At 34.6% G+C, this 15,373-nt stretch overlaps 2 protein-coding genes, 1 long non-coding RNA gene and 1 other non-coding gene across 6 annotated transcripts; 2 read left to right on the top strand and 2 right to left on the bottom strand.

Moving 5' to 3' along the window:
- Positions 1–962: 962 nt before the first annotated feature.
- mep1a.1 (meprin A, alpha (PABA peptide hydrolase), tandem duplicate 1) lies at positions 963–7,965 on the bottom strand. The gene is made up of 15 exons (XM_056405345.1): positions 7,880–7,965; positions 5,793–5,853; positions 5,675–5,699; positions 5,544–5,588; positions 5,347–5,387; positions 5,190–5,265; positions 4,770–4,887; positions 3,862–4,037; positions 3,528–3,749; positions 3,278–3,424; positions 2,956–3,171; positions 2,043–2,507; positions 1,490–1,663; positions 1,289–1,373; positions 963–1,190 (listed from the first exon to the last, which is right to left on the bottom strand). The coding sequence occupies exons 2-14, from the start codon at positions 5,850–5,852 to the stop codon at positions 1,324–1,326; spliced, it is 1,815 nt and encodes a 604-aa protein (XP_056261320.1). The 5' UTR covers position 5,853; positions 7,880–7,965; the 3' UTR covers positions 963–1,190; positions 1,289–1,323.
- On the top strand, positions 6,763–10,233 carry LOC130187616 (uncharacterized). The gene is made up of 3 exons (XR_008830481.1): positions 6,763–7,187; positions 9,105–9,276; positions 9,985–10,233. It is a non-coding gene; the product is annotated as an uncharacterized LOC130187616 (long non-coding RNA).
- trnas-gcu (transfer RNA serine (anticodon GCU)) lies at positions 7,900–7,981 on the top strand. Its single transcript has one exon. It is a non-coding gene; the product is annotated as a tRNA-Ser (tRNA).
- Positions 8,026–9,990, bottom strand: LOC130187613 (protein FAM177A1). 3 transcript variants are annotated; one of them, XM_056405361.1, is made up of 5 exons: positions 9,511–9,990; positions 9,094–9,201; positions 8,951–9,005; positions 8,751–8,845; positions 8,028–8,547 (listed from the first exon to the last, which is right to left on the bottom strand). In XM_056405361.1, the coding sequence occupies exons 1-5, from the start codon at positions 9,523–9,525 to the stop codon at positions 8,344–8,346; spliced, it is 477 nt and encodes a 158-aa protein (XP_056261336.1). In that variant the 5' UTR covers positions 9,526–9,990; the 3' UTR covers positions 8,028–8,343. The 3 variants fall into 3 exon arrangements, with proteins under 3 accessions (XP_056261334.1, XP_056261336.1, XP_056261335.1); XM_056405360.1 differs by having other exon boundaries at positions 8,030–8,547; positions 9,094–9,252; XM_056405359.1 differs by lacking the exon at positions 9,511–9,990 and having other exon boundaries at positions 8,026–8,547; positions 9,094–9,502.
- Positions 10,234–15,373: the final 5,140 nt, after the last annotated feature.

Here is a 15,373-nt window from a genome sequence, read left to right as displayed (position 1 = left end):
TAGGTAGTGTCATTGAGATTAAGAGTCTTTTGCAAGAGAGACCCGAGAACAGCAGGAAAAAAGAAAAACAAACACAACGCAGCACAGACATAAGAGACGCACATCAAGCATCAGAGGCAGTCACATCATTTATATGTTGAATAAACTGAACTTTTGTGGGAATTTGTAAAATATCTGGGGGGAAAAACATGATTTGCCAATTTTTTGTCTGTAATCGTAGGTCGTGGTTTTTTGGGCCTTGGCTCATGCAAATAGTGACGTTCAGTGATGTGAACATTGTCAACTTCTCCAGCAGCAAACAGGAAACATACAAAGTCCTATCAGTAATTTTAGGGGCAGATCATGTTCCTAACTTTATATGATAATAATAATAATAATCATAATAATGTTGATGATATAGAATTTCAAAGAGCAAGAAAGTCCAGAAAAAAACAGCCTTGCAAATAGTGAAAACTCTGTGACTTATGACACATTGTCTTAAGATGTGAGAGGGTGTCAGACTAATATCTGTTGGTCATAATATAGTGATGGAACAAAAAAGAGAGCATGCCTAGACTAGACTACCACACTTTACAAAACTTCTAATCAACAATAAAAATAACTCAGTTTACTGTAATTCAAAAGACCTGCACTTATAAATAATAATAAAGGGTTTCCTTGGTACTAGTGCTGCTGCGGAGGATGTTCTCTCCTCCTGGGGACAAATATTAGTAACAGCACTCCAGAATACTCTTGTTAACTCAACTCAACTTAAACCCTTTGCACATGGACATTTATTGTATTATATCTATGTTTTTCTTTGTTTTTTTTTTTTTTTGACAAATGAAAAACAAATATAAATAAATACAAGGTTGGCAATTTAAAGTTTAAAGTGTAAATTCCTTGAATTTCAGGGACTGAAATGGTCACTGGGTATTTTCATAAATGCACCACAAACCAAAGGAAACACCACAGGCTTGTTCTTAGTTTGCTTTTTATTAAGACAACAGTTTAATGAGAAAGAAATGTGTTGTTTAAAATGATGATACACTTCCAACAGCTTGTTTTGCATATATTTGAACTTTTACATACAAATTATATACCACATATAACTTTAACATTTTATACATCATGTGTGTAATTCTGACATTGTGTTGCAGCAGTAATCTTCCATCTTCACTTCATCTTCAAAACTTTTTCTTCTCATGCAGCTGCATATGTTGAAAAAATAAAAAAATCACATTAGCTTGAGTAAATACAGGTGTGATGAAACTCACAGGTGAAATTGAAATAGTGTCTAGTGTCTTACCTCCACTTGTTCATGATATAAATGCCTGCATGACCTTACTCCTTTGGCTTAATGGGAACTTCTGTTTTGACCAGTGACGTTATGTCTGTGGACGAAGATACTTGTCATGTCTGCTTCCTCACATGTTTCACAACATCACACACGGGGAACAGTATTATATCAAGAAATGCCACATGCAAATGTTAAACACAGATCACGAACCCTCAAAGTCGATAAAGATGATGAGGTCATCGTTCTTGAGGTAATTACGCCGCCGGAGGTCAAAGTGCTTGACGAAGTTGCTCCAGCCCCACGATTGACCTCTGTAGCAATCACAGGAAGGGTCATACGTCCCCACCTTGGAGGGATTGTCCCAAAACAGCTTTCCATCTGACACTAGAAGACACAAAAAGCCAGTGAAGATTGTCAGTCACCCAGATCATGGTATTTCTAAGAGCTATACAAAGGCAAATTAACTTGTTTGAGGTTCTTGAGGACGTTTTAGTTTTCAGTTCTAACTGATGATAAGTGATGACGAATCACAGACTTTTACAGACATCCAACCTCTTGTGGGATTGTTAACACCTTGACAGTGGTTTTGGCGCTTGTTGATTTTGTTTTCTTCACAGGATCAGTTGAGATTAAAATTGATGTGCATTTAATGTGCAGATTTTCAAATGAACACTATTCTTCTGCCTGTTTTTATGTGTGATGTCATGATAACACCCTGCTTTTGTCTAAATCCCTCTGGGGATAACAGATAAGGAGAACTTACTCGTCCTCATATCAGTAGTGAGGCTGCGAGCTGTGGACATCCTCAGCTTAATGTCGGGGTCTTGGTCCATCACCACCAAGGTGGCCTGTCTGTTTATCGCTGGCCACTGCATCACCACGTCATTCTCCCCGCTGTACAGGTGGAAGAACAGCCCAGTGTAGTTCCCGGTGTAATCAGTGTAACTCGACAGAGGCATGACGCGGACACCGTAACCGTAGCCTTCGGGGCTGTAGAAGCGAGGGCTGTCGATTACTGTGTTTCTATCAGCCGTTTCCATGATCTGCGTGAAGTTCTGGATTCTCCACACGGCGTTGGGGCAGCGTGTCTCAGTCAGGCTGATGTCGTCGATGTAGATGCCACCGGCGGACGCGGAGGGGTCGCCGCGCACAGCTTGGAAAGCATAGCGGAACTTCTCCCCCATGTTCATCGGGACGTGGGCGATCTTCCATGTGTGGTCAGCATCAGCTGGATAACAGGGACAGGGACACGGTGACAAATCTTACTATGTGGCAATATTCATATATGAAGTAATAGGACAGTGAGGGAGTGAGGTTTTGTTTAAGATTATTCAGTACATGTTGTTAAGGAATAGTTTGACATTTTGGAAAGTACTCATATTCACTTTCTTGCCAAGAGTTAAGTGTACTTTAAAGAAAGAGATTAGAAAGTGATTAGCTTAGCTTAGCATAAAGACTGGAAGCAGAGGGTAAAGCTAGCCTGTATGTCCAGGAAATCACTGGAGCTGGCAAGTATTGTTGCAATAGGTGACAAACTCAGAAAAACTTGTCATGCTACAGCCAGTAGGTGATTAGCTTAGCTTAGCATAACGACTTTGCCTTGAGTCAAAAGTGATGGCATTTGCTGTAAATTCCTAAGAAGCTGCAGGAAACCTGCAACAAACATAAATAAATACCATAAAAGGTCTGTATTTTCTTCATTTTACGAATGGTGCCTGTGCCATCATCTATCTTGGACCAGATCACCAGCCTGTCCTTGGTGCTGCCAGTCATCTTGTAGAAGAACTGCAGACACTGAAGCTTCCTCTTGGGGTAGAGGGTTCGGGATTCCAGCAGAGCAGACTCCTGAGGCTTCCCGGTCATTGTGTTAAAGTGCATGAAGTAACCAGCATCTGGATGAATCAGACAAAATAAAACAAGCTGTTACAGCACGCAGATTAATTTTTTCTCATTTTCTCGATTTCTCATTTTCACGAGAATAAAGAGTATATTTCCGACCTCTGCATTTTCCCAGGAGTGTGTGATCCTCTGCACCAACACTGCTCTTTTTATGAACCCAGTCAGCATCATCAGAGGTGGCCTGGATCATCCCGCAGATACTGGCGTACTCAAAGGCACACTGATCCAGCAGGGTGAGAGGGCCAGCTGCGGTGGAGGAGGATGAGGATTTGTCAGGAATCATACTTTCTAATGACTAAACTAAGATAAACACAGAGGAAATTCACTGTCATATATGAAATATACATACAGCAGTTGTACATGCGGTTGAGCCTGAAGGTGTCCATCTTGCTGAAGTCGAGGTACTGGCCAATGATGTTGTAGAACTCTGGGATTTTGGTGGTGATGGTGGGAATGGATTCGTTCTTATTGAAGGAGAAGGGCCTGTAATGCATGACGGACTCGTAGTCATAGGCCGTGTTTTGATCAGTTATGTAGTCGTCATTGTATTTGTTGAAGTTGTGTTCAAGTCCTGCAGGAAATACCATGTTGTTTTAATTATTCCTATCACACAAAATGGTTTTTATAGAACATGAATGACAAAAGAAAGGAAATTAGAGATGATCCTAGGATCCTAGATGTACCTGGTGAAACCTGATCCAGCCAGATGTCGACATAGTCATCCCTGTCTGTGCGGGACTGTTCGTGGTAAAATCCCAGAGCATGGAGTAGCTCATGCTCAATCACCGCCTTGTGGTCACAGCCTGACCCCAAAGACAGAATCTGACCATTCTGCTGGTCACCAACGCTGGAGAAACACCTACGACAAACCAAATAAAATGGAAAACAAATTGAATTTTTAAAGGAACACTCCAGTGATTCAGTATTGCACTTCCACAAAGTTTGGGACTCATGAAAGACAAATTTAAAACGCAAAAGTAGTCAAAATTGAAGAAGCAGAGGCCATGTTTTCTCGATTTTTAGTCCTGAGTATTGGTTCAACTCCTAAAAGACCTGGATCTTACATTTCCCATAATGCAACAAGTCAGTTGTTTTCAGTCAAAAAAATTTTAAAGTCTGCAAACCAAAGCTGAGAAAACCCTGATGACCCTGAATGACACCTGATGACATCACCAGGGGTTGTTTCCTCAGACTTAATTAAACTTCTCAGGAGCCAAGTGTTCGCTGAATACTTCTTCTTTTGAAACTGACCTTAATGTGTAAATTTGTTTGCGCCATGAGGGGCACATTTGTGTCAGAAAACAAAGATAACCAGACTCTTGGTAAACCATAGAGGCCAGATTTAATCCTAATTTAAGGCATGTTTTAGAGCTGTGTTGTTGATTACACTGAGACCTTTAAAGTAACAATATGCCACTTTTGAGAGAAGAAATGCCACATCCTTCCTCTTACAAATAAAATGTTGATTTTCAGTTCTAGTTTTAGCAAAGTTTTGCACACTGGGAAGAATTTAAATCAATGGCACTGGAGATGTGGAGTCAAACAGAAAAACTAGAAGAAAGAACAAAGAATAACAAAGCTGGAGCCATACCCCCCTCTCTTTTCAAATTTGATGTAGGTCTTCTCTCCTTCATAAGGCTTGAAGTCGATACAGGACTTAAGCCGATACATTTCAAAAGCCTGGTGGACGCAGCCCTTGGCATTCAGATCTGAGGAGTGAGAGAAAAAAAACAGGAAAGTGTGAATGTGTTCTGCGGCAAAATATCACATTCCTTCTTTCAAAATAAAAGCATTTTTGCTTAAATTCCAAGAGTGTGGGAGACACTGAATCCCACAGGGGTAATCAATATTAAGAATTCCAACAGTGTAAATTGCTTAAGATGAGTACATCAGTTAGAAGTTGAAAATGCAGCCTTGACATCACTGTATTGTAACTCTGGGTCACACGTACAACAGTGAGACTTTGCAATTCTCAAAATAAATAAATATTAATACAACTAAAAACACTCACCTAAGTCATCACCCAGAATGTAAGGGATTGGAAATTTCCATCTGTATCTTTTGTCAATCAGGGCATTCTTTCCTTCCTGTTGCGGAAACAAAGGTGTTTAAAAAGTACTTGTACTTGTGATCTTAAACCTAATTGTGGCTGTAAAAATTTAACTCACTGGAACCAAAATGTCCCCTTCAAACAGGTTGGCATCTGAACCTACAGCACAGGCACAGACACACTTTATTTAAATGTCATCATCAGTAATAAATACCCATTTTTTCTCAAACTTATACATATTATTTTAAACACAGCATCGCTGTATTGACTTGTGGGTTATGGCCCAGGGATCAACAGTAAGACGTTGTCACTCACCCAGGTTTAAGATGGGGTTCTCATCCTCACCATTCTCATACACCTCTGTAAAACAAACACAGACATAGTTCAGAGTCTTTTCACATCTAAGAACTTTTATTTCTTCTATTAAAGGCAATTATTTGACATACCGTGTACCACAGAGGAAGCTGGTAACTGCATAAAACAAAATCAGTGAAAGTTATCACACAGTTAATGGAAGAATAATGCTTACTATAGTTCATTAATTAAAATTAAATAAATACTTACAGTGAATGAAGTGGCCAGAGCCACTAGTCCAAACAATAACAGCACCCTCTTCATCATCATGCTGAATGTCACAAAGCAAACGTCGCTGTTTTGGTTTAAATATGCATATTGACCAGATATGAACTTTGGCTGTGAAGTTTATGCCAGCCATAAAGAGTGACTGAAGGACTTTGACTGAGGATTGTTACTGATTGGTGGGTGGTTTGTGCATGTGTATCAGCACTTTTCTTTTTTTTTTCACCTGTGTCTGTTATCTGGATTATTATCCAATTTTATTATAACATCTGACATCTTTTTAATTATCATTATTTTATTAACTCACATAATACAAAATAGAAAAAACAAAAGTTACATAATAATAATAATTTTAAACTAATTCTAAACCACGGTACTCCCAGCCAAAAGTACTGCTGAACTTCAGCTGCACTCCTTTGTTACAACACAAATAGACAAAAACAAATTAAAACCATGACAGCCATCGCAAAAGCAATACAAATACTGAAGTAAAAGAAAGCAAAAAATAAAAATGGTGGTCTCTGCCCTCCCAGAACCAGTACTTTCGTATGAAAGTACTGGTGGTGTGAAATCTGTAATAAATTTGCTATATTTCTACAGAAGTATCTTTCACTTATTCAAACACTAACATATAATGAAAATACAACAAAGGAACAAAATAGTATTTCAAACAGTTCCACATTGCATGAAAGCATGCAAACTAATCAGTCAGAATTACATCGTTGCAGTACTTTTAATACTTATTGTATTCATTGGTCAGAAATTTAAAAATAAATATCAAATATATTCTAGCCAAAAGTAAATACAAAACGTATGTGTCTAGGTGTGGTGATTTTTACAAATATTTCTTACATTGCTATATAAAGTTTATTATTTCATTATTAATAATAACATTTTGACATTATGTAAACACTAAACAACACAATGGACTGCTATTTGGCTGTATGGCATTCACAAGAAGTCCCCATCCAATTTGTATCACTTATGAAGTGATATTTGATAGATTTACGATGCTTGGTAATTTTGGGTAGCAACATGTTCCAGTCGGGAACCGAACCGGCGACCTTTGGATCCGGAGCTTCCTATGCCACACTCTAGTTAAGTGTCTTGTTTGGTGATATTTCTCAAAGTAATGGAGCGTAAACTGTGTCCAATAACTTGTTATGGGCAGCAGCGACACTAATGACTATCAGTTCACTTAATTTCTCTCAATTTTTCCTCTTTTCCTTCATTTTTCTCCTTCCCCCTTCCTCAGTTGTTCCCCAGCTTACAGACAGCAGTGTCCCAGTAAACCTCCTTTATTCACCAGTAGCTTCAGCCTGTTTTTTTGTTTTTTTTACACTGGCCACGCACACACACGGATGCACAGAATACAAACAGGTAAGGCAGACGTCATACATAGGCGACAAGCTGTGTTGTTTTGGCTTTTTTCTGAGTATTTTTTTTACTGCACAAACGTAATACGTTATTCAGTGCTCTTAAAAATAAGTGTAAACTGAGTTTTGTAAAGGGTTCTACAATTAAAATACTGAAAACAGAAACTCTGAACATGTTAAATAGTTGATATTTATGATATTGCGATGATTCAAAGACACAGTTAAAAACAGAGGTGTTGTGTTATGATAGCACAAAGACCTCAGTAAAGGTACTGAAGGAAATGTGATGCGTTTAAAGCGTTTAATCTTTGAACAAAGTGTGGCATATTAGTTAGCACAACAACTTCTTGTTAACATTAGCGGTGTTGTGGAAAACGTAACGTAAGATAACGCCAACGTCTGAAAACCAACGCTAACGTCACCGTGCATATGTGTTGTGTTTAGTTATCGTGTATAGAAGAAAGGGTAATGGAGGGGACACAAATGTTAACCACTACTTTCCAAATGTTAGCCGTAGCTAGCGTTAGCTTGGCTTGTTAGCACAGTAACACGGTCTACTAGCAAAGTACATTCCTCCCATAGCATAAGCTAGGTAACATAAGATTAGCATTTTGAAAAGTGGCTAAGTGTAGCCGTTTGAAACGACAGTAAACATCACGTCAACGGCTACACTTATGTAATACATATAGGTTGTACTTTACAAGCCTTAGTACGTAGACGAGGTGGCCGAGTGGTTAAGGCGATGGACTGCTAATCCATTGTGCTCTGCACGCGTGGGTTCGAATCCCATCCTCGTCGAAAATGTGTATTTTTATTTATATCGCCAAAGATAAAGCTGGGCAAAACGCGGTGTTGTCTGGGGATGTACATATTTTATTTAAGACCTAATTGTATAAAACTCAGCCGTTTCTCTGATTAGTTTGACAATCCAGATGTTTATGATTTCATGATAGAGTACTCCATTTTTGGGGGGAATTACATAATCAAAATTGGACCATCAGCCACACACGGAAATCTTCGGTTTGTCAAGTGTGATGTTTTTTTCTTCACATACTTCTGTTGTAACATTACCACACTATACAAAGAAAGCAGCATGCATTATTTCTGTTTCACAGTGGACTTGCACATCAAATCACAACTCTCTTTCTTTTCTTCAAGTTTTATTTCAAACAATCCTCATCTGCTTGGTAGCTTCTGTTGCGGTATCCTTCTTTTCTGTTCAAATGTTTCTCATCCAGCGGTTCAGCAGGGTGTCTTGCACCTCCTGTAGCTCCATAATGACTCTCATCATCATGTCCAGGAGAGAGCTGGATTATCTCTGCCTGTCCCTCCATGAGGCCATCTGTGGTTTGACTGCTTGTTTTCTGAGCGAGACAGAGGAAATACATGGAGTGAAACACAAGGAACTAACCACTTATTTGCCAAAAAGTGACTTGTTAACAGCAATCTCATCCCCTTTTAGCCCTGGCAGATCACACTTTTATTTAACAGCAAGCCTCTACAAAAACACAGAATAGAAAACCTCTTAACAGAGTACTTTTTTTGTTGCTGTTAAATTTTACATTACCTTGTGATCATGCTGATATTGATCTATGGCGTACTGGTATTTGGCTGCATTCAGTCCAAGTGCACCAGCTAGTCTCTCTCCAAGGAAATCACAAGCTAATTTTGAAAAAAAAAATGACATGGAAACTCAATGAAATTCTTACATAGCTAGAATTAGTTATTAATTATGGTTTGAATGTATTTAACTGTAACATTACATACTCAGCAGTGAAATCCTCCCAACTAGTATGGCCACATTCTTGAATGAAAACCTAGTCTAAGAAAGAAGGAACAGATTAAACAGACGTGACATGTCTGATGCTTCACATCTTAACATGAATCTTCTCCCTTAAAATGTTTCTCACCCTCTCTGTAGGTTCTCTGAAGGGAGGTCTGTTTGATGCAGGCTCCTCTTCCTCCTCACTGTCTTCCTCCTCCAGAGTTTCGCCGCTGGAGAAGTGAATTATCTTCTTCTGTTTGGATGGTAGAGGACCGGAAAAGTCTGTCTCCTGAGTGTCTATTACCTGACGGATTGGACCGGTTTTTACGTAAACTTTTATTATGATTTTCTTTAATATGTTACCTGACACATTAACTTTATTGCTCATTAACTATGTCCAGCATGTTGCGTTTTTATATACTGACTATATTAGACTATTAGATTTACCAGTGACTGGTCACAAACACCTGTTGAAAGTCAATGTACACCTTTGCTGGAGTGTTACTGCACACAGCCTAAGCTAACATCTCTGTTTGTCTTCCCTCATTATTATAGCACTTACTTCCTGGTTGTTCATTCTGCAGGTATTTTAAGTCTTTCTTTGGCGTTCCAACGCAGCACTGTAGGTTCTCTCTTTCATGTCACAGTTGTACTTTATGCCCATCCACGCTCTGCTGTGTGGAGAAAAACAACTACAGGAAGCAGGATTAGTCGTGAAACTTGAAACTGCAAATACAGCAGTGCAAACGTTATCACAGGCAAGTGGTTAGAGCGCTGTCACTGTGATGCAACCAAGGGCGTATGTTTGGTCTCAACATTGGTAGGAACACAGTCGCGACAGGCGACAGTTTTAACCAATGCACCATGAAAAATCATAGGGCATAAAAAGTCTTAAAGTCTCATAGTACAATAAGGCATAAAAAAGTCATTACGTAGTAAGGCAAAAAACTCATGGTATAGAAAGTCTGACAGATCCCTGACCTATCATTGTAATTTCTATTTAAGTTATTGTTCTGTTTTCCCATTTGTGCCGCAGGTGTCTGGAGGGAGGAGCTACACCCAGATCACCTAGTTCGAAGCACTAGCCTAGTGTTTCTGCCCTGTAAGAGGTCGCCTCTTCATGCTGTCTTTGGGCTCTCTCTTCGCTCGTCTGCATATTCTGTGTTTGTGTTCATGCAGTCAACACCTCATACTTAATATGTCCTATTCATGCACACATGCACCCACATTACTGATCATACTGACATAATTTTGTTGTTAATAAATGCATTGTTTTTTGTCAAAACTTCGTTCCCTTGCTTTTTTTCATTGCCTCATAGCTGGGTCGTGATGGCAAGTCATAAAAATGTTATAATATACTAAGACATAAAAAACTCAAAGAATGATAAGGCACAAACCGTCATAGTTATGGTAAGGCAGAAAAAGTCATGCAAACATCACAGTATAGTAACGTCGTAGTATAGTGATACTGTATAAAAACGTAAAAAAAACATTGCAGTATAGTAAGGTCTCAAATGTCATAGTTTAGTATGGCATAAAAACATCAAAAAACGTCATAGTATAGTAAGGCAAAAAAAATAATAATAACAGTATAGTAAGGCCTAAAATGTGAAAAAAAACTACATAGTATAGTATGGCAAAAAAAAGTGAAAAAACTACATAGTATACTATGGCAAAAAGTGGAAAAACGACATTGTATAATAAAGCATAAAAACATCAAAAAATGTCATAGTATAGTAAGATTTAAAGACATAATAGAATAATAAGGTCCAAAATTCGAAAAAAAAATACATAGTATAGTATGGCAAAAAATTTGAAAAACAACATAGTATACTATGGCAAAAAGTGAAAAAACGACATGAATAATAAAGCATAAAAACATCAAAAAATGTCATAGTATAGTAAGATTTAAAGACATAATAGTATAGTACGGCCTAAAATGTGAAAAAAAAACGACATAGTATAGTATGGGAAAAAAAGTGAAAAAACGACATAGTATACTATGGCAAAAAGTGAAAAAACGACATGGTATAATAAAGCATAAAAATATCAAAAAAATTTAATAGTATAGTAAGATTTAAAGACATAATAGTATAGTAAGGCCTAAAATGTGAAAAAAAACTACATAGTATAGAATGGCAAAAAAAAAACTACATAGTATAGAATGGCAAAAAAAGTGAAAAAACGACATAATATACTATGGCAAAAAGTGAAAAAACGACATGGTATAATAAAGCATAAAAACATCAAAAAATCTCATACTATAGTATGGTATAAAGACATAATAGTATAATAAGGCCCAAAATTCGAAAAAAAAACTACATAGTATAGTATGGCAAAAAAAAGTGAAAAAACGACATAGTATACTATGGCAAAAAGTGAAAAAACGACATGATATAATAAAGCATAAAAACATCAAAAAATCTCATAGTATAGTAAGATTTAAAGACATAATAGTATAGTATGGCAAAAAAAGTGAAAAAAAACTACATAGTATAGTATGGCAAAAAAAGTGAAAAAATGACATAGTATATACTATGGCAAAAAGTGAAAAGACGACATGGTATAATAAAGCATAAAAACATCAAAAAATGTCATAGTATAGTAAGATTTAAAGACATAATAGTATAGTAAGGCCTAAAAAGTAAGTAAAAATGACATAGAAAAAAAGGCATAGAAACTGAAAAAACGACATAGTATACTATGGTAAAAAGTGAAAAAACGACATGGTATAATAAAACATAAAAACATCAAAAAATGTCATAGTATAGTAAGATTTAAAGACATAATAGAATAATAAGGCCAAAATTCGAAAAAAAAACTACATAGTATAGTATGGCAAAAAAAGTGAAAAACGACATAGTATACTATGGCAAAAAGTGAAAAAACGACATGGTATAATAAAGCATCAAAACATCAAAAAATGTCATAGTATAGTAAGATTTAAAGACATAATAATATAGTAAGGCCTAAAAAGTAAGTAAAAATGACATAGAAAAAAAGGCATAGAAACTGAAAAAACGACATAGTATACTATGGTAAAAAGTGAAAAAACGACATGGTATAATAAAACATAAAAACATCAAAAAATGTCATAGTATAGTAAGATTTAAAGACATAATAGTATAGTAAGGCCTAAAAAGTAAGTAAAAATGACATAGAAAAAAAGGCATAGAAACTGAAAAAACGACATAGTATACTATGGAAAAAAGTGAAAAAACGACATGGTATAATAAAACATAAAAACATCAAAAAATGTCATAGTATAGTAAGATTTAAAGACATAATAGAATAATAAGGCCCAAAATTCGAAAAAAAAATACATAGTATAGTATGGCAAAAAAAGTGAAAAACGACATAGTATACTATGGCAAAAAGTGAAAAAACGACATGGTATAATAAAGCATCAAAACATCAAAAAATGTCATAGTATAGTAAGATTTAAAGACATAATAGTATAATAAGGCCCAAAATGTGAAAAAAAACTACATAGTATAGTATGGGAAAAAAAGTGAAAAAACGACATGGTATAATAAAGCATAAAAACATCAAAAAATCTCATAGTATAGTATGGTATAAAGACGTCATAGTATAGTAAGGCCTAAAAAGTAAGTAAAAATGACATAGAAAAAAATGGCATAGAAACTGAAAAAACGACATATTATACTATGGCAAAAAGTGAAAAAACGACATGGTATAATAAAGCATTAAAACATCAAAAAATGTCATAGTATAGTAAGATTTAAAGACATAATAGTATAGTAAGTCCTAAAAAGTAAGTAAAGATGACATAGAAAAAAAGGCATAGAAACTGAAAAAACGACATAGTATACTATGGCAAAAGGTGAAAAAAACGACATGGTATAATAAAGCATAAAAACATCAAAAAATGTCATAGTATAGTAAGATTTAAAGACATAATAGTATAGTAAGGCCTAAAAAGTAAGTAAAAATGAAATAGAAAAAAAGGCATAAAAACTGAAAAAACGACATAGTATACTGTGGTAAAAAATGAAAAGACGACATGGTATAATAAAGCATAAAAACATCAAAAAATGTCATAGTATAGTAAGATTTAAAGACATAATAGTATAATAAGGCCCAAAATTTGAAAAAAAAATACATAGTATAGTATGGCAAAAAAAGTGAAAAACGACATAGTATACTATGGCAAAAAGTGAAAAAACGACATGATATAATAAAGCATAAAAACATCAAAAAATGTCATAGTATAGTAAGATTTAAAGACATAATAGTATAGTATGGCAAAAAAAGTGAAAAAAACGACATAGTATACTATGGCAAAAAGTGAAAAAACGACATGGTATAATAAAGCATAAAAACATCAAAAAATCTCATAGTATAGTATGGTATAAAGACGTCATAGTATAGTAAGGCCTAAAAAGTAAGTAAAAATGACATAGAAAAAAATGGCATAGAAACTGAAAAAACGACATAGTATACTATGGCAAAAAGTGAAAAAACGACATGGTATAATAAAGCATAAAAACATCAAAAAATGTCATAGTATAGTAAGATTTAAAGACATAATAGTATAGTAAGGCCTAAAAAGTAAGTAAAAATGAAATAGAAAAAAAAGGCATAAAAACTGAAAAAACGACATAGTATACTGTGGTAAAAAATGAAAAGACGACATGGTATAATAAAGCATAAAAACATCAAAAAATGTCATAGTATAGTAAGATTTAAAGACATAATAGTATAATAAGGCCCAAAATTTGAAAAAAAAATACATAGTATAGTATGGCAAAAAAAGTGAAAAACGACATAGTATACTATGGCAAAAAGTGAAAAAACAACATGATATAATAAAGCATAAAAACATCAAAAAATGTCATAGTATAGTAAGATTTAAAGACATAATAGTATAGTAAGGCCTAACATGTGAAAAAAACTACATAGTATAGCATGGCAAAAAAAGTGAAAAAACGACATAGTATACTATGGCAAAAAGTGAAAAAACGACATGATATAATAAAGCATAAAAACATCAAAAAATGTCATAGTATAGTAAGATTTAAAGACTAAATAGTATAGTACGGCCTAAAATGTGAAAAAAAACGACATAGTATAGTATGGGAAAAAAAGTGAAAAAACGACATAGTATACTATGGCAAAAAGTGAAAAAACGACCTGGAATAATAAAGCATAAAAACATCAAAAAATGTCATAGTATAGTAAGATTTAAAGACAAAATAGTATAGTAAGGCCTAAAATGTGAAAAAAAACTACATAGTATAGAATGGCAAAAAAAAAACTACATAGTATAGAATGGCAAAAAAAGTGAAAAAACGACATAGTATACTATGGCAAAAAGTGAAAAAACGACATGTTATAATAAAGCATAAAAACATCAAAAAATCTCATAGTATAGTATGGTATAAAGACATAATAGTATAATAAGGCCCAAAATTCGAAAAAAAACTACATAGTATAGTATGGCAAAAAAAGTGAAAAAACGACATAGTATACTATGGCAAAAAGTGAAAAAACGACATGGTATAATAAAGCATAAAAACATCAAAAAATCTCATAGTATAGTATGGTATAAAGACGTCATAGTATAGTAAGGCCTAAAAAGTAAGTAAAAATGACATAGAAAAAAATGGCATAGAAACTGAAAAAACGACATAGTATACTATGGTAAAAAGTGAAAAAACGACATGGTATAATAAAGCATAAAAACATCAAAAAATGTCATAGTATAGTAAGATTTAAAGACATAATAGAATAATAAGGTCCAAAATTCGAAAAAAAAATACATAGTATAGTATGGCAAAAAATTTGAAAAACAACATAGTATACTATGGCAAAAAGTGAAAAAACGACATGATATAATAAAGCATAAAAACATCAAAAAATGTCATAGTATAGTAAGATTTAAAGACATAATAGTATAGTACGGCCTAAAATGTGAAAAAAAACGACATAGTATAGTATGGGAAAAAAAGTGAAAAAACGACATAGTATACTATGGCAAAAAGTGAAAAAACGACATGGTATAATAAAGCATAAAAATATCAAAAAAATTTAATAGTATAGTAAGATTTAAAGACATAATAGTATAGTAAGGCCTAAAATGTGAAAAAAAACTACATAGTATAGAATGGCAAAAAAAGTGAAAAAACAACATAGTATACTATGGCAAAAAGTGAAAAAACGACATGTTATAATAAAGCATAAAAACATCAAAAAATCTCATAGTATAGTATGGTATAAAGACATAATAGTATAATAAGGCCCAAAATTCGAAAAAAAAACTACATAGTATAGTATGGCAAAAAAAAGTGAAAAAACGACATAGTAGACTATGGCAAAAAGTGAAAAAACGACATGATATAATAAAGCATAAAAACATCAAAAAATGTCATAGTATAGTAAGATTTAAAGACATAATAGTATAG

The sequence above is a fragment of the Seriola aureovittata genome, chromosome 19, assembly GCF_021018895.1.
Source record: "Seriola aureovittata isolate HTS-2021-v1 ecotype China chromosome 19, ASM2101889v1, whole genome shotgun sequence".
NCBI lineage: Eukaryota > Metazoa > Chordata > Actinopteri > Carangiformes > Carangidae > Seriola > Seriola aureovittata.
Note: the sequence above shows the minus strand (reverse complement) of the source record. Positions and strands in the feature narration are given on the sequence as shown.

Excerpts from the sequence above, each read along its gene's own strand:
- LOC130187613 (XM_056405359.1), bottom strand. The coding sequence starts at position 9,336 with ATGAGCAATAAAGTTAATGTGTCAGGTAACATATTAAAGAAAATCATA. Across the intron at positions 8,846-8,950 it reads TGGGAGGATTTCACTGCTGA|CTTGTGATTTCCTTGGAGAG; the intron begins GTATGTAATGTT and ends TTTCAAAATTAG. Across the intron at positions 8,548-8,750 it reads AATATCAGCATGATCACAAG|AAAACAAGCAGTCAAACCAC; the intron begins GTAATGTAAAAT and ends TGTCTCGCTCAG.
- mep1a.1 (XM_056405345.1), bottom strand. The coding sequence starts at position 5,852 with ATGATGATGAAGAGGGTGCTGTTATTGTTTGGACTAGTGGCTCTGGCC. Across the intron at positions 5,700-5,792 it reads CTCTGGCCACTTCATTCACT|TTACCAGCTTCCTCTGTGGT; the intron begins GTAAGTATTTAT and ends TGTTTTATGCAG. Across the intron at positions 3,425-3,527 it reads CAACCGCATGTACAACTGCT|CTGGCCCTCTCACCCTGCTG; the intron begins GTATGTATATTT and ends CCTCCACCGCAG.